General features: G+C 44.7%; 2 protein-coding genes across 15 annotated transcripts in view; both read right to left on the bottom strand.

Moving 5' to 3' along the window:
- The window catches only part of mapkap1 (MAPK associated protein 1), a 101,320-nt gene extending 83,029 nt beyond the window's left edge, over window positions 1-18,291 (bottom strand). The window contains exons 1-5 of one of the 14 annotated variants that reach the window (XM_061847634.1): window positions 17,322-18,291; window positions 17,129-17,225; window positions 6,758-12,059; window positions 4,863-4,985; window positions 2,647-2,768 (exon numbers count right to left, since the gene is read on the bottom strand). Coding sequence is in view for 1 of the 14 variants with exons in the window: in XM_061847630.1 (XP_061703614.1) it covers window positions 6,882-6,966 (85 nt within the window). In the remaining 13 variants the exon portion in view is untranslated. Of the gene's footprint in view, window positions 1-2,646; window positions 2,769-4,862; window positions 4,986-5,814; window positions 6,675-6,757; window positions 12,060-17,128; window positions 17,226-17,321 lie in introns of those variants that run through there. The other 13 variants (XM_061847638.1, XM_061847633.1, XM_061847637.1 and 10 more) reach the window with 13 other exon arrangements.
- Window positions 18,292-18,903: 612 nt separating this feature from the next.
- The window catches only part of LOC133515260 (DENN domain-containing protein 1A-like), a 186,180-nt gene continuing 182,491 nt past the window's right edge, over window positions 18,904-22,592 (bottom strand). Inside the window, 2 exon segments of the mRNA XM_061847627.1 lie at window positions 18,904-19,749; window positions 19,752-20,373. Coding sequence (XP_061703611.1) covers window positions 19,397-19,749; window positions 19,752-20,373 — 975 coding nt within the window. The 3' untranslated portion in view covers window positions 18,904-19,396.

Genomic DNA, 22,592 nt, shown 5'->3' with positions numbered 1-22,592 from the left:
GCAGAGATTCATCATAGAATTATTACTTTAGACAAAAAAGTTGCAGCCCACCCACCAGATATTCACACGCTTTTGATAACTGCCGCCGACATGAACTTTCCCACAGTTCAGTGTTTGGCAAATAATATGCTCATTACTTTCCTTGTTGATTCGGGTGCTTCAAATTTTGTGATAAAGGCCTCTGAGCCCATTATTCTTGCTCCAACCAAACAATCTTTTTACTCAATATATGCAAATGGGGGTTTCATAAAAGATAGGTTTAAGCATCTGTTTGTGGTGTCATCCACATGTACAATCTATTCGTTGGTAAGGAATCTCATGATAAAATTGGGATTGATACTGACATCCACACCCAATGGTATTGAAATTACGCATCCAGTAGATATTGTGGAATCATTATTTGTTACATTCAGTCCCGACAACCCACTATACATTTATCATTGGTGAACACTTCGTGTTTCTCAGCGACAGCCCAGAAACCAGGTATGAGAATTTGGAAAACACAGAAAATGTCTGTCGATTGGTGGGGTTGTGGGGGGTTGAATTTCCTCTTGGATATTTTTTGCTGCTATCGGAACACAGAGTGCACAGCACTTTGCCGGGAATGTCCACTTTTTGTCTGTGTTCGGTTAGACACGTTGATACCATTTTCAGTCCCATCAGCACGGTTACACTTTTTTCAAGCCATGCCCGTCTGAAACAGTTTTTGATTCCAGCATCCTTGTCAATAGCCCTCGCTCGATCTTCATCCTTTTTTTCTAACACTTTCGCCATCGTAAAACTTTGAACACACTGTCGCTCAGTTCGCGCTAAGTCCCACACGCCATTACTTGGCTATAACAAGTTACATTGAGATTTCTGAGAACCGAGAACACATGTACATGGCAATGGTGAAGCTCGATTAACCACTAACACGATTGGATCGTTATACTGTATAACTCTGTTGTCCAATCGAGTAATCTGCCGCAAACAGGTTTTAATGTTTATGTCACAAAATGCAAATCTTTCCACTACCGAGCAAGTTAGAACGGCATATGATAGTTGTGCTTGTGCTTGCACTAAGCTGAACTTGCAGCTTGGAGCCCACCACCAAGAGGCAGGCGCACGATACCCCCCTGAAATTTTCTCAACGGATTGGCGCTTATCTCGAGAATGGTCATTTTGGTCTGAAAAAGTCGGAAATCCGCCGATTGGCGGAAAATTCTCAACCCTGCAGAAACATGTCTGATCTAGAGAAGATCCGTGTGGAGGAGTTGGCCAAAATCCCTCCTCCAGTGTGTGCAAACCTGGTGCACACAAATACAGGAACTGTTTGACCTCTGTAATTGCTAACAAAGGCTACTGTACCAAATTTTAACATTTGTTTTCTCAGGTGTTCAAATACTTATTTGCAGCTGTATCACACAAATAAATCGTTAAAAAAATTATACATTGTGATAGATTGATTTTTCTTTTTAGATTATCTCTCTCAGGTTGGACATGCACCGATGATGAAAATTTCAGACCTCTCCATGATTTATAAGTGGGAGAACTTGTAATATAGCAGGGTGTTCAAATACTTATTTTCTTCACTGTATAGGAGGATGCGTGTGCATCCAAGGCGCAATCTGTCTCCATTTTAGATCCTGTTTGCAGGCCCTCCAAATTTTGCACTGCATCCTCCACGCTTGCCAATGGACACACAGCTTTGCGAGGACAACATGATCAGGTATTGCAAATCTTTAACTAACTTGCTCTCTGATGTCAGGAAACAAGTTCATGTAGCACAACCGAGCATGATGTCAAGCACTGTGACTTCGTGCTGATAAAGAAAGAGGGTTCACTTTCCTCATCCTGAATTTGATACATACAGTACTTGACAACGACCTGCTTATAATTTTAATCAGTAGGGTTTACTGATTGATTAGGTTGGATTAATCAAAAGGGGGGAAACTGTGTTGGTAGATTTGTGTTTTACATACATCCAAAATATTAGTTCTATTAATTCTACTTTTAACTTAAACAGGTTTTATCCTGTCGTGAGTTATAGTTCTTCTGGTCAGGCTGTTCCTCATGTGATGGTTTTACCAGCTCCATATATGACCTAAGGACTTTTAGTCTGCTCTTTAGTGTGTGGGGTGACAACTAACGAGACCTGTAACCTTTCCTCTCTTTGCAAAGATTTTCCTTTCTTTTCTCATAAAAATCCACAAAGACAAGATTGTGTCCTAGCATATTGTGTCAGAAAAAGATTTAGACAAAACACTGATTTTACCAATGGCTTTGCGCACTTAAGTGCTTGCCTGTATGTAAGTATTAAGAAGGATGAGCAGTGATCAGGGGAGCCGAGGGGAGCTAAGATATACATGTTTAATGGAAGTATAAAAGTGGTCTAGAGTTCTTGTCAGACATTTTACGTGCTGCTTATATTTAGGGAGTTCATGGTTAAGTTTGTTAAAATCTCCTAGCATAATGAGCGGTGAATCTGGGTGTTTTTTCTCAACCTGCTTGGCGAGTGTTGGCAGTGCTGTGTTCATGTTAGCTTGAGGCAGAATGTAAACACCTACGAGAATAAGAGGCAAATTCACGCGGTGAGTAAAACGGCTGACAGTTCAAGAACAACAACTCGAAAAGCGGCCTGCAGTGTGTGCTGAGCTGTATAACAACCATCATAAATCTGTGAGATGAATTGACACAAGCGCCACTCGGTGTCAAATCTCCCCTCTTTCGCTGTTGAACTTGTGTACCAGCTCTTGATCCTCTGAACTTTGTAGAGAGTGAAGACCTGTCTGGAAAAAGATGCAGCGAATTGGCTAAAGTTGTTCCAAAAAAGTCCAGAGAAGACTCACTAATGGTTAGCAAGTCATTTCTTGTGTACTTGAGTCCAGAGACAACCGAAAACACATTCCTTCATGTTGTGATCGGATCATTGATCAGTTATCGTTCTTTAAACTCGCTGATCAGTGATCGGCCCCAAAAATCCTGAGCGTGTAAAGCATAGTTGTAGCAAAGGGTATGAATGCTGCAAATATTTAGCTAGGTATGACAATGTTCTTGAACAATTTTGAAAATATGGAAATTCAGACAAATTCTGGAAGTGAATTTTTATAGGTTGTCAGGTATGTAATTGCTCTTTCACCAAACAAAATATAGTTTAGCCATATAATCGATTGTCTGATATAATTTTCAGTGGGATACTCGAGTACTAAAATATACATACATTGCAGCTCTACATTCAACTTCCCTTTCATATTGTATTGTAGATTCATAAAAACCGAACCACAGGTCCCTGTGCGACTCAATGCAAAAAAAAAAAAAATTGCTGCTCAAAATTAGAATGTTTCTCCTCAAATGAAAAAATGAGCAAAACTGCTCAAACAAAAAAAAATACTAATAGACTTATAACCACAGAGCAAGCAATTATTAACAGCAAAATATATTAAAAGCCATCAAAGAACAACATTATTGTCAGTAATTGAGTATCAACATTCATCCATCCATTCTCTGAACAGCTTGTCCTTACAAAGGTCGCGGGAGTGCTGGAGCCAATCCCAGCTGTAATCGGGCAGGACGCAGGGTACGCCCTAAACTGGTTCCCATCTAATCGCTGGGCACATAGAGCCAGACAACAGTCACACTCACAATCAAACCTAGGGGCAATTTAGAGTCTCCAATTAATGAAAGTCTTTAGGATGTGGGAAGAAACCGGAGTGCCACTTCTTTGAAGGTCTTCACGGACATAATTTGCGTGTTTAGAAGTTTGTTTACCCTAATTTGATGAAACAGTACCATTTTAATTTGATTTTGATAAGTTGTTGGTGTTTGGCAGAAAATTTGGATTTAGAGGTTTTGGAACAAAAATGATTTGTTGGAAAGATTTCTGAAAATCTAATTTTATTCCATGACTCATCACTTTCAATGAAAAGTGAAATAGGCCTGATATAACCCTTTGTATGGATGGATGGATGGATAATCGTGAAGGTTCTATGATCTTGTTTTCTGGATTTTAAGTGCAAATATATACACACACAGTATATCCACCCATCCAACCATTTATCCTCACATTGGTCGCAGGAATGGTGGCGCCTATCCCTGCTATCATTGGGCAGGAGGCGGGGTACACCCCGAACTGGTTGCCAGCGATTCACAGGGCAGATAGAGAGAAACAATTGCACTCACAATCACACCTAAAGGCAATTTAGAGTCTCAAATTAATGCATGTTTTTGGACAGTTAAATACTGGAAGAATATAGTTAAATCTGATGAGAACAAAATTGAGATCATTTCGATGACAATGCATAAAACCTACAGCCTTCCAATAGGGAACAGAAATGGCGGATCGCCAGCCATAGGCCGAGGAGCTCCCTATCGAATGTGCTGCATTTGCGTTCCCTGGGGATCAGTTGACCCACTGTCCGAAAACGGCCCCAACGGCGTAGTCCGATGCATCAGTAGTGAGAGCGACGGGGGCCCCGGGGGACGGGTGGGCCAGCATAGCGGCCAGACACAGCGCGGCCTTCGTGGCCCGAAAGGCTTCCACCCTCTCGGCCCTCCATACAATGTCCTAGTTGGGGGCCTTGCCCTTAAGAGCCTCATACAGCGGGCGCATAGTGCGGGCCGCCCAGCGGTTGAACCGGTGATAGAAAATCACCATCCCCAGAATCTCCTCGAGAGCCCCCCAAGCCAAGCGAGGACGGGGAAAAGCGGTGACAGGCTCCACCTTTCCCGGGAGGTGGGCGGCATGTTGGCAAACTCGGAGTTAGCGACTACTAGCTTCTCGGGGTCTAGCGTGAATCGGGGGCCCTTGGTCTCGATGTGATGCTCGACCCCATGTTTAGTTGTGGCAGAGGAGAAAATGGGCCGAGTCAAGCCAGGGAACTCACCAAGGAGGAGCTGATACTTGGTGCCATCTGAGAGTGAACTGGAGAGACCGCCATACGTCGCCTTATAGCGGATACAGGCAACCGAGGAGAAAGTCGGCCCTTCTTAACGTCCACCAGCAGCCCCTGGGCACAAAAAAAAAAAAAAAAAAAAAAAAAAAAAAATCAGCGCCGAGGAGAGGGAACGAGACATCGGCAGTGACAAAGACCCATGTGAAGCGCTGACCGCCAAAACACAAGTTCACAGTCTTTATGCCATAAGAGTGGATAGGGGAGTTATTAGCGGACAGTAGGGGTGGCCCCTGAGTCCCGCCAGCGGGGTCTTCCGCAGTGGCAGTCAGGATGCTCCTCTGGGCGCCGGTGTTGTAAAGGAATTTGCGCCTGGAAAGGGTGTCCTTGACAAATACTAGCCGGTTCTTCACGCCCACGGTCGCTACAGAGCGTGGACTTTGGCGTTTCCTGCCGCGTCATAGTTGCAAGGGGTGCGGCACCTCTTCGCTTTCGTGCCAAAACGGGCGTGGAAGTAGCACAAGCCTGTGCCAGCGAGGCCATCAATGGTGATGGGGCCCCTGCTGAATGGCGCCCCCGCGTCCGGGGGTGAGTAACTGAGCACCAGGGCCAGCACATCAGGTGAGAACCGCTGGGTGGCCAGGAAGAAACAGTCGGCCTCCTCAGCCAGGGCATGGGGCTCAGTGATAGTACTGTTTGCGAGCGCTCTCTGAACATGCGGCGGCATGTGTCTGGGAAATAGTTCCATGAAAGTGAAGTTGGGCTCCTCCGCGCCCAGCAGGTTTAGCATCATTTCCATGAGTTTGGAAGGTTTGCTGTCCCCCAGTCCATTAATAGCCAAAAGACGTCGGGCACGCTCTGGCCGTAAAAGCTCAAAAACGTTGAGGAGGTGAGCCTCGAGCCCAACGTATTTATCTCGGGCCGGGAGAGATGTGATGATACTCACCCCTCTGGCCGCCGTTGAGCTCCCAAGAGCTGAGACAACGTGGCAAAACTCCGGCAATTTGAAGATGGCGGTTGCCATGTTCGGTTCAGTCTCGGAGACGCCGGGACTGACGTCGGAGTCACCAGTGTAGCGCAGAAGAAAAGGGGTCGGAGGCGGAGTGTCGAAAACAGGAGCAGCAATGGCAGACATCAACAGACTAACGTATTACGGCGGGAACTGTCTACTTCCTCAAAAACCGGAAGTGTAACAAACAAAACAGTCCGTGCAAAACCCCACAACCGAACTCGAGGTCCCGCGGGTGAATTATGTAGACCACAACGTCAATAGCACTTTTGGAACAATATTTAGTGAGAAAAATAGTGACGTAATAAATGCTGATTTCAGCCACTGTGAAGGTTTCCAAGCAACTATCATTACTAAAAATAAAGTTCTGCTGAGTTATTAACGAATAAACGTTTTAAAGCTGCATCATCACTTGTTCAATTTATACATTGCTGTATTGTCACTCGTTCATTCATAAGCGTGCGCAGAAATAACGAAACGTTCCTCTTCCGCAACCGATGCCATAATTAAGTGGCGGATGTGTGGGCCTGCCATAGAAAATAAATGAGATTTTAAAAAGTCCGAATTTATCGGTTGCTGGTTTGGAAATCGCTTTTGTGAAGCAATAACGACTTTAAACAACAACAACAAAAAAAACTTGAGTGAACATTCTACGTTTGTGAAAAGCTGAAATACAATTTTGGCTCTTCAAATTATGGAAACATCGAGAAAATGATACTGCCAATGGTGGAGGTTTAACTTCATTTTGCGATTCGACCTTGTACTGAGCGTTGTGTCAAAATTTATCATGCCAATCGGCATCTACATTGTGACAACTACTGAGATTAACAAAGTGAAAAAAAGCAACGATAAATAAGGAAATATAGCTGATGATAGTTACCTGGTTTGATTACGCCTCACTGTTCCAGCAACCCAATAAAAATGATGAGTATTGCAAATAGAATCAAACAGAGTCTGATATGTTAGATATTACACAGAGAAATAACAACGACAATACTGCTTACGTCGTCTTCTTTTCACCATCTTACATCTCGCTGTTTGGCACACGACTGCCACTTTCAGTTTGGAAGTAAGAATAACTGTGAGCATCTAATTTCCTTCTTTGTACTTTTCGCTTTCCTCGCTCTTCAGTTTAGAAAATAGCGCTTCTCATACTATAATACGGAACCCCAGGGACTCATGTCATTGCACTCCAGTATTTGCAAATTTTACAATCCTAGCTCCTCTGTTTGCGACAAGGCCAATGAAATAGAGAAAACTGACGTGAGTATGTAGCGGCCATATTGAAAAGGTCGCCATTCCCTGAGAAGGCATGTACATACGCCGAACTGCCACACCCCAGAAAATATATAAATAAATGAAAAAAAGGTTGGCTTGATACCCTTGACGCGTGTTCACGAATCGAGGAAGATATGACCAATGATTAGAAAAAGTTAACAGAAAATTGATTTATTACAAATGAACGTGCAGTACAGACGTCTGGGTCTTATCTTGGCATCTACCGCACACGAGACGTGTGTCTTCTAGCAGGATAGCCAAAGAAGAAGACAAAAGCTGCCCAGTAACACAAGGTTTTTATATGTATGGGTCCATGGTGGAAGTGGCTAACCCCCCCGGAAGTCTGGTCCTGGGCTGGGATGGGATGGTAACTTTCCGCTCTTATCTGGTGTCGTTCGTCTCCACGGCAACACCTGGGATAGGAGTATGGCGCCAGCCAGTTTTCTGCGTACAAAGATCAAGGACAACCACCGGCTCCACAACAAATCCTTGTCTGATTATCAAATGGACAACACTTTATCCGTTGATTAAATGTATAAGGTCATATTTAAGCAAATAATGAAAGTGCAATAAAAGTAAAATAGTCTTCACCCTGGCTGGAAAACTGACAGCCAGTCAGCATTTGCCACATCTACAGTGCTTCCTGTTCTGACCCCGTTGCTTGTGGATATGGTTTTACCGAACAGAGAATGTCCGCTATCTGGCATTTTGTGGCCGATTTTTGTGAAAAATAACTACAAACGAACAAAACAAAATCATCATTATTATTATTAATAGTAATAATAATAATAGGAATCACTGATGGTGTAGTGGTACACATGCCTGCCTTTGGTGTTTGATTCCCGCTCAGTGTTGGTTGTGAAAGCTGGCACATGTCCAAATATTGCGTAAATTTAAAAAATGTTCATTTAAAATTATTTTTCAATTAATGTCCAAAATAAATGTAATTATTTATATTACTTCACATTGGAGTGATTATTGTACATAGACATTTTGGACAAAGTCCTCCTTTCAGGATGATTTTGAGGTCTTCCTCATACATTATTTACTCAGGGGTGCAATGATTTCTGCATAATTTGTAACCCAGTTTCGGTAATAATTTGTGAGGCCTGAAAATGATCGGGGTTTTTTTTTTGGTTCTTGTTGTTTTTGAGTTTTCGGAGGTTGACGAACAGCAGTTTTTCTATCCTCTACTACAGTTCTCCCTCCTGCGCTGGGGTTATGTCCTAAATATTTTGACTTGTTTATACATTTGTACTTTATTTTCACTTACTTCGTGCCCTTCTGCAACCAGATGTTTTAATCATGTTACTGTATCTTTTTGGAGATGCCAGCAATCCATTATCTTCATAAAGTTTAAATTTAACGTCCTCATGGTGGTTAAAATTTAGCTATACTAGCACTCATGACTCGGGAATAAATAGTTGGACTTTCACAGTAGTTTTGTGGCAATCTGGCAAAAGTGTATCTTTGTCCTCCAAACGTAAATGCAAACCAAAACTGACTATCCTTGTCTATGGGTATAGAGAAGAATGCATTGCCGACATCTACTACAGCAAAGACTGTAACATCTGGCCTGAGTACAGTCAACAAAGTGTAAGGGTGAGGCACACATGGAACTCTTCGAATGACTGGATTATTTACTGCTTATAAATCGTGCGTCATGCACCATCCTACAGATGGTGGCACTTTCTTTACTTGTTATACTGGATTGTTGCATGGAGAGTAATCAAATTCTACTTTTACTCCAGCAGCAATCAAGTCTTTAATTACTGGTTTCGTATGGGTCCTGTTTCAATGGATATAGTCTCACACATGATCTGTATTCCGTTTTCCATTTTACCAAGGTTCCTTTTATTAACTCAACATCTGTCAGTCCTTTAGAGCACAAGTTCTCTGGCACTTCCTTCAACAAATCTTCCTCATCTTCAGTGAGCTTTAAGTCTAATTTTTGCTGAGAATGCACCTTGTTAGAAAACCTCCTGTCCTTCATCTTGATAAAAGGTCTCTGTAGAACTCTGTTTTTATCTTTAGTTTTTTTTTCAGCATGGAGGGGGAGATGTATATACTCCTCCATGGTGCCTGTCAACAGGCCAATGTAATGTTTGTTGACCTAGCTGCCAATTGCATCTTTTGAACCTGTCATGATCCGGCCGCTCCAGCCCGGGCTGTGCGGGTGCCCGCGCGGTTGCGCTGATTGGGAGGCGCACACCTGCGCCTCATGCGGTCTGATAATCTTGTGTATTTATATGACCCCGATGATGACTGGTCCGGGCCAGATCGTTGAGGTTCATGTCCCGTTCGAGTACTCCCGTATCCCTGATCGACAACCCGTGTGTACCGACCTTCGCCTGTTCTCCGACCAACCCCGTAAGCCTGACTCCTTTGACACATCTGACTGTTTTGATCGTTCTCCCGTGTACCGACTCCTGCCTGCCCGCTCACCTGCTCTCTTCGCCCGATATCCCAACTACCGCTGTTGCACCCGACTGACTGCCTGCCCGATCCGCGACCACTGAATAATAAACGTTTCTCCACGAACTACCTTGCTTCTTCCGAGTCCTGCATATGGGTCCTCCTCCCGTTCCGATGGGTCGTGACAGAACCTGCATGGAGAGGATTCTTTAACTGCTGTTGAAATGGCCCATTTGCATCTTCATTTTCCTTCTGGCCGCTGTGAACCTTGAATACATTCGTCATTCCCACTCTGTCTTCCTTAGAAGGCTCATCCTCATTTTGTTTTACTCTTCTAATTCATCCATCCATTTTCTTAGCCACTTATCCTCACGAGGGAGTGCTTCAGCGTATCCCAGCTGACATCGGGCAGGAGGTGAGGTATACCCAGAACTGGTTGCCAGCCAATCGCAGGGCACATAGAGACAAACAGCTGCACTCACAATAACACCCAGGGGCAGTTTAGAGTGTCCAATTAATGTTGCATGTTTTTGTAATGTGGGAGGAAACCGGAGTGCCTGGAGAAAACCCATGCAGGCACAGGGAGAACATGCAAACTCCACACAGGCGGGGCCGGGATTGAACCGGGGACCTCAAAACTGTGAGGCCAACGCTTTACCAGCTGATCCACCGTGCCGCCTTACTCTTCTTATTTGAGTGTAATTTGAACTATGTCTGTCAGGTTTACCAATTAGACATTCATTAAACTGAACAAAAAGAAAGCAAAGACACCAGTTCACGTCTCGCAACGAGAGAGGAAAGGAACTGTCTTGCAGAATTTTCCACTGCACTCTCTGATTATCCTCTCATCAGCACCTCTATTTATTTAGTTTCAAGACGCCCCTTATTTACATGGATGTTACAAAAAGGAGATGGCAAGCAAAACATAGTTGGAAACAAAGTGTACTTGTTTGTTTATGAGTGTGGAAGATTGCTGAGTACGTGTGGTCATCATTTCTTTAACAGGCAGCAGATGCTCCTGGTTCTAACAGATCTGATGATTAGATGTTTTTGTTCTCGCTATCTCCTGCTAGGCGACTGCCACATTATCTAGAGCAGAGCAAAGCATTTCTTTATTGGAAGCAGATGTATGATAATTATATTCACAATTATTCCTATATTTCCCCCACTGTTTATCCTACATTTGCTACCACGTTTTCTAGACCAGAGCAAAGCATTATTCATTGGAGGTAGGAAGAGTAACTGAATTGGAGCAGAGCAAAGCATTTCTTCATTGCAGGCAGAAACAGTTACTGAATTGGAGCAGAGCAAAGCATTTCTTCATTGCAGGCAGAAGGAATTACTTAATTATATTTACAATTATTTCTACATTATCCTCCTGTTTATCCTACATTTGCTCAAATCCACAAATCATCTAAGAGATCACCCTTTTGGCTTTATTCTACAGAATAATATTTATGAAAATAAACAAAGTTACACTCGGAGGAAAATATAGCACTAATCATTTGTAATCTTCTAGATCAGAGAACAGGTCTGGAAGAGAAGTCATGACATCATCATCGTGGTCAACAATATCAGTGTCATTACCCTGTCGTGCCAATACTGGATATATTTCTGCCAATTTTGAATTTGTCGGGGCAATAGCAGTGCTTATAAGTCGATTAAGTGATGCCCTTATGCAGGGAATACAACAACATCCACACAATGTACGAATAGCTGGAAACACAGCTATAGAAAATAGGGCAGGGAAAACCAAGTTTTTAGTTTTGCCAAACTTTTTTTTTTTCCACCACTCAGACCAGGCTGATGTGTTCACACCAGAGTGCTCATTCATCTTGAGGTTCAGGATGCGGAGGCCTTGAATGGCCCTTGTGAGTGACCCATCAGGCGCTGTGATATTTGGAATAAACAACACTGGTCACCAAACATTGAGCAGACACCACCCTTCTCGGCCAGGAGCATATCGACTGCTATGCGGTTCTGGAACGCCATGAGTGACGTTTCAGCTCGTTGTTCCCTTATGACAATAAAGCTTGCTTCTGTATAGTTACCTAGTTTCTGCACATTATAATGTATGTAGTTCATTCTGTCGACGTTTTTATCCGGGTTATCCATAACAAGATGAATTCCCATCCTGCAGCAATCCGGTTAACCAACTAAAACTCATCTGGTACGCCTCATAGGATGCCGATTGCATCAATGTATGCTGGATCTCCATCTTTCCAAGAGGACCTTCATCTTTGGAAGAAACCGAGGGGAGGTCCAAAGATGGATGCAGCCAATAGTATATCCTCTGCTGTGGATGGAAACAGTCACAGATAAGAGCAGTGATACCCGTGCACACGTTCCTGGTGCATTTATCAGTGTGTCATACAACTTTTGACCAACACACCACCACCACACATCGCTGCATGGGAGCAGTTGGGCAGTTTGCTAATGGATATCATGACACCATGTTTTGTTGAGACTTCCCGCCTTGACACCTGTCCCTGTAAAGCAACCACAGGAGAATTTAGCCAATGCAACATTTGTAGAAAACATAATTTTATCATTTACTGCATGCATTTAGTTGTTGCATAAACACTATTCCATCTCTGACAAGAGGTGTAAGGAGTTGTTTTAGTTGTTGTTTTAGTCATTACCTCTTGGGTACACTGTGTTGGGATTTCTGCTGGAATGACACGTAGTAGTAGCCGAGGCCCCATGCACGTGATGCAACTATAATTTACCGTTAGCTCCATGCTCCATCAATAACAACCAGTTGTTTCCGATTTGTGTAAAAAAAAAAAAAAAAAAAAAAAAAAAAAAAAAAAAAAAAAAGCTCACGCTTTTTCGGATAAAATATTTCAACTCCCTCCGTAGTATACAGACTCTTTTTGTATGGCATTTGAGTTTAAAGCAAAGGAAAGCAAATCAAATTTATTTGTATAGCGCATTTCATACACGAGGTAACTCAAGGTGCTTTACATGATTAAAGGCATTTGAAAACAGAGAGATAAAACATTTAGAACGCGATAAAAAGAATAAAAATGACAAACAAAATATTTAAAAAAAAGACAAAACCGCATACAGTGCAAGTAATATGATCAAAAAGTAGATACATTCTAAAAAGCATGAGAAAAAAAAGAGTTTTCAACCTGGATTTAAAAGGATTGACTGATCTCACCTCTGTTGGCAACTTATCCCATTTGTGTGCAGCATTATAGCTAAATGCTGCTTTACCATCTTTGTTTTGGACTCTGCGCTCCAATATTTGACCAGTCTGTCGATCTCAGAGCTCTGTTGGGTTTGTATTCCGTAAGCATTTTTTTCATGTATTCAGGACCTAAATCATTTAGTGATTTATAGACCAATAGCAGAACTTTAAACTCTATTCTAAAGCTGACTGGAAGCCAGTGCAAGGACTTTCGGACTGAAGTTATATGCTCTGATGGTTTTGTTTTGGTCAGAATGCGAGCTGGAGCATTTTGAATGAGGTGCAGCTGTTTAATACTCTTTTTGGGGAGTCCAGTCAGAAGACGATGACAGTAGTCAAGTGTACTTGAGATAAAAACATGGATGAGCTTTTCCTGGTCTGTTTGACACATACAAGACTTGACTCTAGATATGTTTTTCAGATAGTAGAAGGCCGTTTTTGTGATTGATTTGATATGATTGTTGAAAGTCAGGTCGTTATCAACAAGAACACCAAGGTTTCGAATTTGGTTTTTAAAGATAGAGTGTTCAGGTGTTTACGAACAGCAATTCTCTTTTCTTTATTGCCAAACCCAATTGTCTCAGTTTTGTTAGGGTTAGGGTTAAATTTTGACCGACGCAAGGTTGACCGTCTGCCAAGCCTGTCCAATCCGGGTAGGTTCCTTGACGTCCTCCGCTTCCGTGTCTTATGCTCCGCCAGCGAGGTATGAATACGCCCCAACTACGACCCGTCCGGCTCCTCATATTCTTCTAGACTCTGACTTTTCGGAATATGAGGAGGACCTTCATTTGTATGACCGGCTGCCTGAGTACGACTCCGATGATTTTGATTATGAATCTCTTTGCCCGGTATTTCATCCCAGTCAGTTTGTTTCACCTCCCCGCGTTTCCAGCACCTGAGCGTCTTCGCCCGGTAGGTCCGAGTACACTAGCCCGTTTGTGGGAACCCACTTGGCCATCTACCCGGGACCTCCGCGTGGCGGCCAGAGCAGACGCCCGTCCATGCGCTCCCTTGTGCCTCCCGCTGGGCGGCGACTAAGACACCGTCCTCCCAGACCCGCAGCTGGTGGCGAAGCTTCCAGCCCAGAGCGAGGAGGAGCCGCCAAATCGCGATGCATTCTACCGCAAAATGCGGGCGCAGATAGAGCGGCAGAGCGCCGAATTGGCGGCTCTGATGGCCCAGGTCCAGCAAGGACCGGCGAACCAGCCGAGCTACGCTGACGTCGCAACGGCGACGGACTCGCTGCTGACGCAGATTCACGCTGCAGTGGGAACGGACCCGCCACCTCGCCAAGTGCACGTTGCAGTGGGAACGGACCCGCCACCTCGCCAAGCGCACGTAGCTGTGGAAACGGATCCGCCTCCTCGTCATTCCCACGTCGAGGTTTTGGCTGCTCCAAGCAGAGCTCACGCAGCAGTTGGAACTGACCCGCTCCCGAGACACAGCCACATGCCAGTTTCGACGGACTCGTTACGGACTCATGCTCACGCGGCAGTTGGAACTGACCCGCTCCCGAGACACGCCCACGTGTCAGTTTCGACTGACTTTCTGCCGACTCTCGTTCACGTTGCCATGGAAACGGATCCGCCACTGCGGCACGCCCACGTTGCTATTTCAACGAATGCACTGCAAGCCCACGTGGCAGTGGGGACCGACCCGATGCCGCCTCACGTTGCTGTCCAAGAGGAGGTGGCACTGACGCCGCCTTCTCACGTTCCTGTCCAGGAGGAGGTGGCGACGGTTCCCCAGCCGCCTCACGTTCCCGTCCAGGAGAAGGTGGTGATGCCGCCTTCTCACATTCCTGTCCAGGAGGTGGCGACGGTTCCCCAGCCGCCTCACGTTTCCGTCCTGGAGGAAGAGGTGGTGATGCCGCCTTCTCACGTTCCTGTCCAGGAGGTGGCGATGGTTCCCAAGCCGCCTCACATTGCCGTCCAGGAGGTGGCAATGGCGCCGCTGCCTTCTCACGTTCCCGTCCAGGAGAAGGTCGTGATGTCGCTGCCGCCTTCTCACGTTCCTGTCCATGGGGTGGCGACGGTACCCCAGCCGCCTCATGTTCCTGTCCAGGAGTACCAGCGGCGACCGGTCCGCGGCCGTCCCACGCCCTTGTCTCGACGGCGACAGGAGCTGGGGAGTTCTGATGAGCCATCCTGGAGCTGGAGAGACTTCGGGATGGCTGTGATGGTGGCGGTAATGGCTCTGGTCCTTCTCTCCATCATCCTCTTCACTCCTGATGGCTCTCAGCCGCTTCATGACCTGGCCTCGTTGATGACCAATCCACGGCTGCCTCCTGACCAAGCCTCGGTGGCGACCGATCCCTGGTCGTCTCGCAGCCACGGCGTGGGAGGTTCTCGTCCGGAGCAGTTGCCTGCCTCGGTCTGGTTCCTGCTTTGCCGTTTGGTTCCTCACCGAGGTTGTCCGCCCCAATCGCCCCGTGGGGATCCTGGTGCTTGGCGTCCGGGTCGTCCTCCTGACCTGTGCACCCGGGCGCCTCGCGTTTGGTGGCCTGGTTGGCCTTCAGACCGGGTTTCAGGGGGGGCGTGCCCTCCTCCGGACCCCCCCTTCTACCCACCCCTGCCTGTCCCGCCTCTCTGTACCGCCACATCAGTCTGTTCACCATGCCCGACAGCTTTTCGTTCTCAGAGACAGTGAAAATGGACATGAGCATCTGTGCTTGTTCATTGCCCATGTTGGTAATCCAGGTGGCCGTTCTGGCGGCCTCCCCCGCTAGTTTCTTGGAAATCTGCCCATCACATCGTGACCGTCACCATAGCCGCAAACCTACAAAAAAAACTTGATTGAGGTCCCACTGTAACTGAATGAAGTGAAAGAAAACATATCAGTGTACAGTGACGGCTAAAACAATGACATCATCATTCTTCAGTGTACCTAAAGGATCGGGCTATGTTGAAGGTCTCCTTGGAAAACTCCAAAGTTAGCTCGTTCGAGAATGGCATGTAGCAAAAGTGGCTATGGAAATTCAATGTCCATCCATTTTGTGTACAGCTTATCCTCACGAGGGTCAGGGAGTTCTGCAGCCAATAACAGCTGTCATCGGGCAGGAGGCAGGGTATACCATGAACTGTTTGCCAGTCAATCCATTGTGCTACTGTGCTACTGAAAATAAAATCATGATTATAATCTCAATCAACCATTAAACGAGTCGAGTTGTTTGCCTGGGAGTTGACCAAGAACCCCAAAATATGGAAAAAAGGGTGAGCAGACCTTCATCCATCCATTTTGTATACTCCTTAACCTCACTAGGGTTGGTGCTATGCAGGAGCCTATCCCAGCTGACTGTGGGAGAGGCACAGCCTGAACTGATTGCCGGCCAGTAACAGGTTACATAAACGTTTATACTAATTGACGTCTACGGCCTACAGTGTTACCTCTACTTACGAAATAAATCTGTTATAGAAGTCATTTTGTAATTTGATTCTTTCATAAGTAGAAATGCATTTTATATGTAAATAGCCTAATCTGTTCCAAGTCCCCTGACACCGCTCCTGGGCTACCAAAAATAACCAAAGTGTACATGATGTAAAGGATAATAAAAAATTAGGTTAATTTACATTTGGTGTTGAGTAACGATGCGAAGAGAAGGGTGCATGACAAGCAAAAAGGCATCGTGGGGGACAATGGAGGAGGCACGCACACCACTTAATTCCACTAAAATTAATATATTCCAGAAACTATGAATTGAAAACAAACATTAACATTAACTTTAAAAGTTTCCTAAAGTACCAATCCAAGGATGTTTGCCTTTGATGACTTAATAATCTTGGGGAAATGTGTAAGGCAAACGGAATCAAAGTAAGTGATAGCCTGATTAGTTTCATGACATATTTTCCCGATGATTCTTTTGAATAAATTCGGAAATGTCATACAATTTCGTCAACACTTCTTTTAATCTGGCTGATGGAATAGTGGCTGCCTCCTCCTCTACGCTGCAAACTGCTCCTGCATTGCTATGTGTTGCATCGCCCCTAGCTCCTTTAGCTAAGGGGTGCCCAGACTTTTTTTTTTACCAAAAGAGCTACTTCCCAAGCTTCCAACCTCTCGTGATCGACGAGGGTGTGAGGTGGGGGTGACGACTTTGTTTTTTTTTTTTTTAGAATGACCGATGATGAAATAGAATGACCAAGTCACAAAGATCTACCCACGACAAAAATGCAAAACATTTATTTTGAAGCATATTGATAATTCTTTGTGTGTAAATGTATGTCTGTGTGCCTTGCATAACCACATGAGCCAATATTACGCAACATAATTAACTTTAAACATTTTTTGTAACTATCTGAGTTCACGTTGATTATCGCTAAACACCATATGAATGAAAATGCACACCTGTGCTGTGTCACTCACGTCAGTGGATTCGTCCAACAGCGGTGAGAAACACTCACAATCTCCGATGTCCTTCCACACATGGTTCACAGCGTCTTGTAACTGTACTCCTTTATAGCTGCATTGATTTTATTGAAGATAATATTTACGCCTTATTTTTAAAAGATCGGAACAACAAGTCACCTATGCTTCTTTTATGTTTGATGTGACCAACCTGGAAACGATGATGGTGTGGTGTCTACATAATTCACCCGTGGGACCTCGAGTTGGGGTGCGGGGTTCCGCACGGACTGTTTTTGTTGTTGCACTTCCGGAGGAAAGGTTAACAGAGTTCCCGCCGTTATGCGAGTAGTTTGGTGATGTCGAACAATAAAGCAAGTTCTGTTCCTGTGTCCGACACTCCGCCTCCGACTCCTTTTCTCCGGCGCTACACTGGTGACCCCGACGTGATTACAGCTGTCTTGGGAACGTCAGAGGGGTGCACGGGAACCTGGTGATACCCGCGCACCAGGTCGACCTTGGAGAACAAGATTTTGCCTGCCAGGTGGGCTGAGAAGTCCTGAATGTGTTGAACAGGGTAGCGGTCGGGCGTAGTGGCGTCGTTAAGGCGGCGGTAGTCACCACACGGTCGCCACCCACCACTCGGTTTAGGGACGATGTGTAGTGGCGAGGCCCACGGGCTATCCGAGCGGCGGACGATGCCCAGACGCTCCATGTTGGCAAACTCGGACTTAGCGACTGCTAGCTTCTCGGGATCAAGCCGTCGGGCCCTCGCGTGGATCGGGGGGCCCTTGGTCTCAATGTGGTGCTCGACCCCATGTTTAGTCGTGGCAGAGGAGAAAGTGGGCCGTGTCAAGGCGGGCTAAGGTGCATCGCCACACAAAAGCCCTCTTGGAGCCCTTTGCTGTCCCCGAGAGGAGGTTTGACCACGTCAACTTTGACTTGGTAGGTCCACTTCCTCCCTCGCACGGATTCACCTACTTGCTCACCATGGTGGACAGTGCGGCCCCGCCCCCATCGGCCCCTACAGTGCACACTCGCCGGGGTCGGGTCATTATCCCTCCACGGCACAAGGATTTTGACTATGGGTGAATTCTGGGGGGGCTTGTGTGGTGTTTACATAATTCACCCGCGGGACCTCGAGTTGGGGTGCGGGGTTTCGCACGGACTGTTTTTGTTGTTGCGCTTCCGGAGGAAAGGTTAACAGAGTTCCCGCCGTTATGCGAGTAGTTTGGTGATGTCGAACAATAAAGCAAGTTCTGTTCCTGTGTCCGACACTCCGCCTCCGACTCCTTTTCTCCGGCGCTACAATGGCAGCGTTCTGCTGTGCGGCCATTTGGGATTGTAGTTCGTTCACTTTTTGTCATTCTCAGCTTGCTTTTCGGCGTAATGTCAGCGTTGTAACAGTTTGAAGATGCCATTCTACATTTCACTACACTGGCAGATGAGGCAAACGCACTTCCAAAATGACATTGTGAAAAAAAAGTCCGCCTAACATTCCGTACGAATGATACGTTATTGTCTTCTTTACTGCAGCATCCATACTCATGTTTGCTAATATTTCTTAAGCGAGAGCTTAAAATAGGGGGGGAACTCACTGCAGCGTGTTTTCCTAGACTGTCTTGTTTGCACATGCGCTAAAGTAAAATAAAAAAATTCACACAGCCATCAGGACAAAAAGCAAACTCCACACAAGTGGAGGGTGGATTTGAACCCGGGTCCTCAGAACAAAGAGAAAGATGTGAGAACAAGAGAGTCACCATACCGCCTGGAAGAAATCTTGCAAGAGATTTTTTTGTTTATTTTTGTTTTCACCTTTATTTTTTTCCTCTTACATGTCACATTTGAAGGCTCTGTACAACCTGAAAAAATTACAAAATACATTCACAGGTTATTGACTTTTAACTGACATTCTTTAAAAATGACAAAGAAGTTGTCATGAGTGGAGAAATCTTGATTTGATTGCTTTACAATCACCAAATACTTGTGTCAATGTAAGGTGACAGAAACCAAATGAAACTAATCCAAACCAAATTTGAATGATTTTCTAAACGGATTTTAGTTTACAAGTCAGAGAAACATTTCAAATTTTGCTGTATGTGGTATTAATCTGCTATGTAACATTTCATATAAACAATATAATTAATTGTAGTTTAGGTTTTGTGCAAGAAACTAATGTACGTCTTCTCAAGACAGCATAATGTGATTTGAAATTCTCCCAAAGAGGTTTCTCATGCAATCATGAAAACATTTGGCTATGTCAAAGAGGAACAAGTCCATGGCAAGGTTTCAGTCAAATGTTTCCCATCTCTTCTGAAGCGGATCCATGCTCTTTTGGAGGGGTATAGTTGGTGCAATCATTGTTAGGTCACCAAAAAGATCCTGAGTTTTCTGGTTTCCTTCTTCCATTTGAAGTGGCCTCATGAGTGTGTTGGGTGCAATACTTGGGACAAGCATTGAGTCTCTTATTCCTGTAAGTGCATGACTGCTGGTTGATGACTGAGAGGAAGGCTTACTCAGATAATAACTGGGAAAAGGAGTAGCACTGGCAGGCAACTGCTGTTCTTCTGAGAGTGAAGGAAAAGGTCGTGGCTGGGTTGGATCGTGTAGGTAAGCCTCAATTGGTGTTTCGTAGACTGCGCTAACGGTGGTCTTCTCGCTCCTGACAAATATTCCATTTGAGGAAGGGGATGCCAGACAGACTGAGTAGAGACAGTAGGTGACATATGATGATACGGCTGAAGGGGATGCTGGGTCATTGGGTCAGGTTTAGGGGTTGTTGTTTTGAGAGATCCTGAAAACACATCGGTATTCTTTTCATCCTTTGTTGATGTTGAACTGATCAGTGGTGATTTATTAAGGGGGTCCAGAAGGCTTATCAAATCCATGTGATCCTCTGGAACGTTGCTAAGGCCTTTCTGAAATTCTTGGCCTCGTGCTTTTGTGCTTTCCTCATTAGATGATTTAGTTTGAGACTTACCAATAAATGGTGCTAATAGAGTTGCAACCTCAGCACTTTTCCTTCCGTGAGGACGAGGTATGGGAATATTGTCTGGGTTGGATGAGTGTTGTGGTTCAAGGCCTGAACTATAACTGTTGTGGGAAATTGTATGTGGAAAAAGTTGAGCAGATTGGGTTTTCTTCCATGTAGAAGTTTCCCAAGAGAAAATTTCAGTTTGATGCAGTTCTTTATTCCACAGATTGATGTACGTGTTAGGAACCTTAAGGCCAGGAAGTATTTGTGAGTCTTCACAGTGTTGCTTCTGCTGCAAACACAGAAATGACACAGTATTAGAATACATTATTTTTGTTTTTGGTGGTCACCAGTCAACAAACATTTCATCAGGTAAGCAAAATGAAACAAACATTGCATACACTTAAAACAAAATACACGGATGCCTGAAATTATTTGAGCAATTTACCAGCAATAACATATGAGGCGAGCATAGCCAGAAGGTTATAATGAGAGTACAGGTAAAACTCATCAACACATACACTAGGATGAACAAGCTTGCTCCAGTTATTCTGTGTGCGTAAAGGCTTACCAATAATTAATTTGATTTTGTCATATTTACTCATAGCTACTGTAAAGTTTCAATGCCATTAACAACTATTTAAAAACTTGACTCACTACATCGTTCATCGTAGGTGCATGTCCACTGTTAGAGAGACAATCTAAAAAGAAAAATCCAGAAAACACAATGTATTATTTTTTTAAAATGATTTATTTGTGTGATACAGCTGCAAATAAGTATTTGAACACCTATCTATCATCTAGAATTCTGACCCTCAAAGACCTATTAGTCCCCCTTTAAAAGTCCACCTCCACTCCATGTATTATCCTGAATCAGATGCACCTGTGTGAGGTCGTTAGCTGCATGAAGACGTCTATACACCCCATATATTCAGTAAGACTCAAACTTGTAACATGGGCAAGACCAAAGAGCTGTCCAAAGATACCAGAGACAAAATTGTACAACTCCACAAGGCAAGAAAGGGCTACGGAGAAATTGCCAAGCAGCTTGGTGAAAAAAGGTCCACTGTTGGAGCAATCATTAGTAAATGGAAGAAGCTAAACATGACGGTCAATCTCAATCAGAGTGGAACTCTATGCAAGATATCACCGCGTGGGGTGTCAATGGTCCTGAGAAAGATGAGGAATCATCCCAGGACTACACGACAGGACTAGGTCAATGACCTGAAAAGAGCTGGGACCACCGTTTCCAAGGTGACTGCTGGTAATACACTAAGACGTCATGGTTTGAAAGCATGCATGGCACGGAAGATTACCCTGCTTAAACCAGCACATGTCAAGGTCATCTTAAATTTGCCATTGCCCATTTGGATGATACAGAGGAGACATAGGAGAAAGTTTTGTGGTCAGATGAGACCAAAATGGTACTTTTTAGTCATAATTCCACTAACTGTGTTTGGAGGACGACGAATAATGAGTTCCATCCCAAGAACACCATTCCTACTCTGAAGCATGTGAGTGATAGCATCATGCTTTTGGGGTGGTTTTCCTGCACATGGGACAGGATGACTGCACTGTATTAAGGAGAGGATGACCACGGCAATGTATTGTGTGATTTTGGGGAACAACCTCTTTCCCTCTTTCAGAGCATTGAAGATTGGTCGTGGATGGGTCTTTCAACATGACAATGACCCATGGCACACAGCCTGGAAAACCAAGGATGGCTCCGTAAGAAGCAGATCAAGATTCTGGCGTGGCCTAGCCAGTCTCCAGACCTAAACTCAAGAGAAAATCTTTGGAGGAAGCTGAAACTGTGTTTCTCAGCGACAGCCCAGAAACCTGTCTGATCTAGAGAAGATCTGTGTGGAGGAGTGGGCCAAAATCCCTCCTGCAGTGTGTGCAAACATGGTGAACAACTACAGGAAACATTTGACCTCTGTAATTGCAAACAAAGGCTAGTGTATCAAATATTAGCATTTGTTTTCTCAGGTGTTCAAGTACTTATTTGCAGCTGTATCACCGCACTTAAATTCCCTGTGTAAATAGCTTCGCACCAAATTCCCCAAGTACCCCTAGGGTGACGGAGCCCTGTAGCGCACTTAAGTTAGGTGTGTAAATAGCTTCACAATCTTCTTCTTTTCCTTTCAGCTTGTCCCGTTAGGGGTCGCCACAGCATGTCATCTTTTTCCATCTAGGCCTATCTCCTGCATCTTCCTCTCTAACCCCAACTGCCCTCATGTCTTCCCTCACCACATCCATAAACCTTCTCTTTGGTCTTCCTCTCGCTCTTTTGCCTGGCAGCTCCATCCTCAGCACCCTTCCACCAATATACTCGCTCTCTCACATCTGAACAAACCATCGAAGTCTGCTCACTCGAATCTTGTCTCCAAAACATCCAACTTTGGCTGTCCCTCTAATGAGGTCATTTCTAATCCTATCCAACCTGCTCACTAGCTTCACAATAAATTCCATAAACACCCCTAACCTGCGTGTGCAAGAGAAAATTGTGTG

The sequence above is a fragment of the Syngnathoides biaculeatus genome, chromosome 17, assembly GCF_019802595.1.
Source record: "Syngnathoides biaculeatus isolate LvHL_M chromosome 17, ASM1980259v1, whole genome shotgun sequence".
Lineage (NCBI taxonomy): Eukaryota > Metazoa > Chordata > Actinopteri > Syngnathiformes > Syngnathidae > Syngnathoides > Syngnathoides biaculeatus.
Note: the sequence above shows the minus strand (reverse complement) of the source record. Positions and strands in the feature narration are given on the sequence as shown.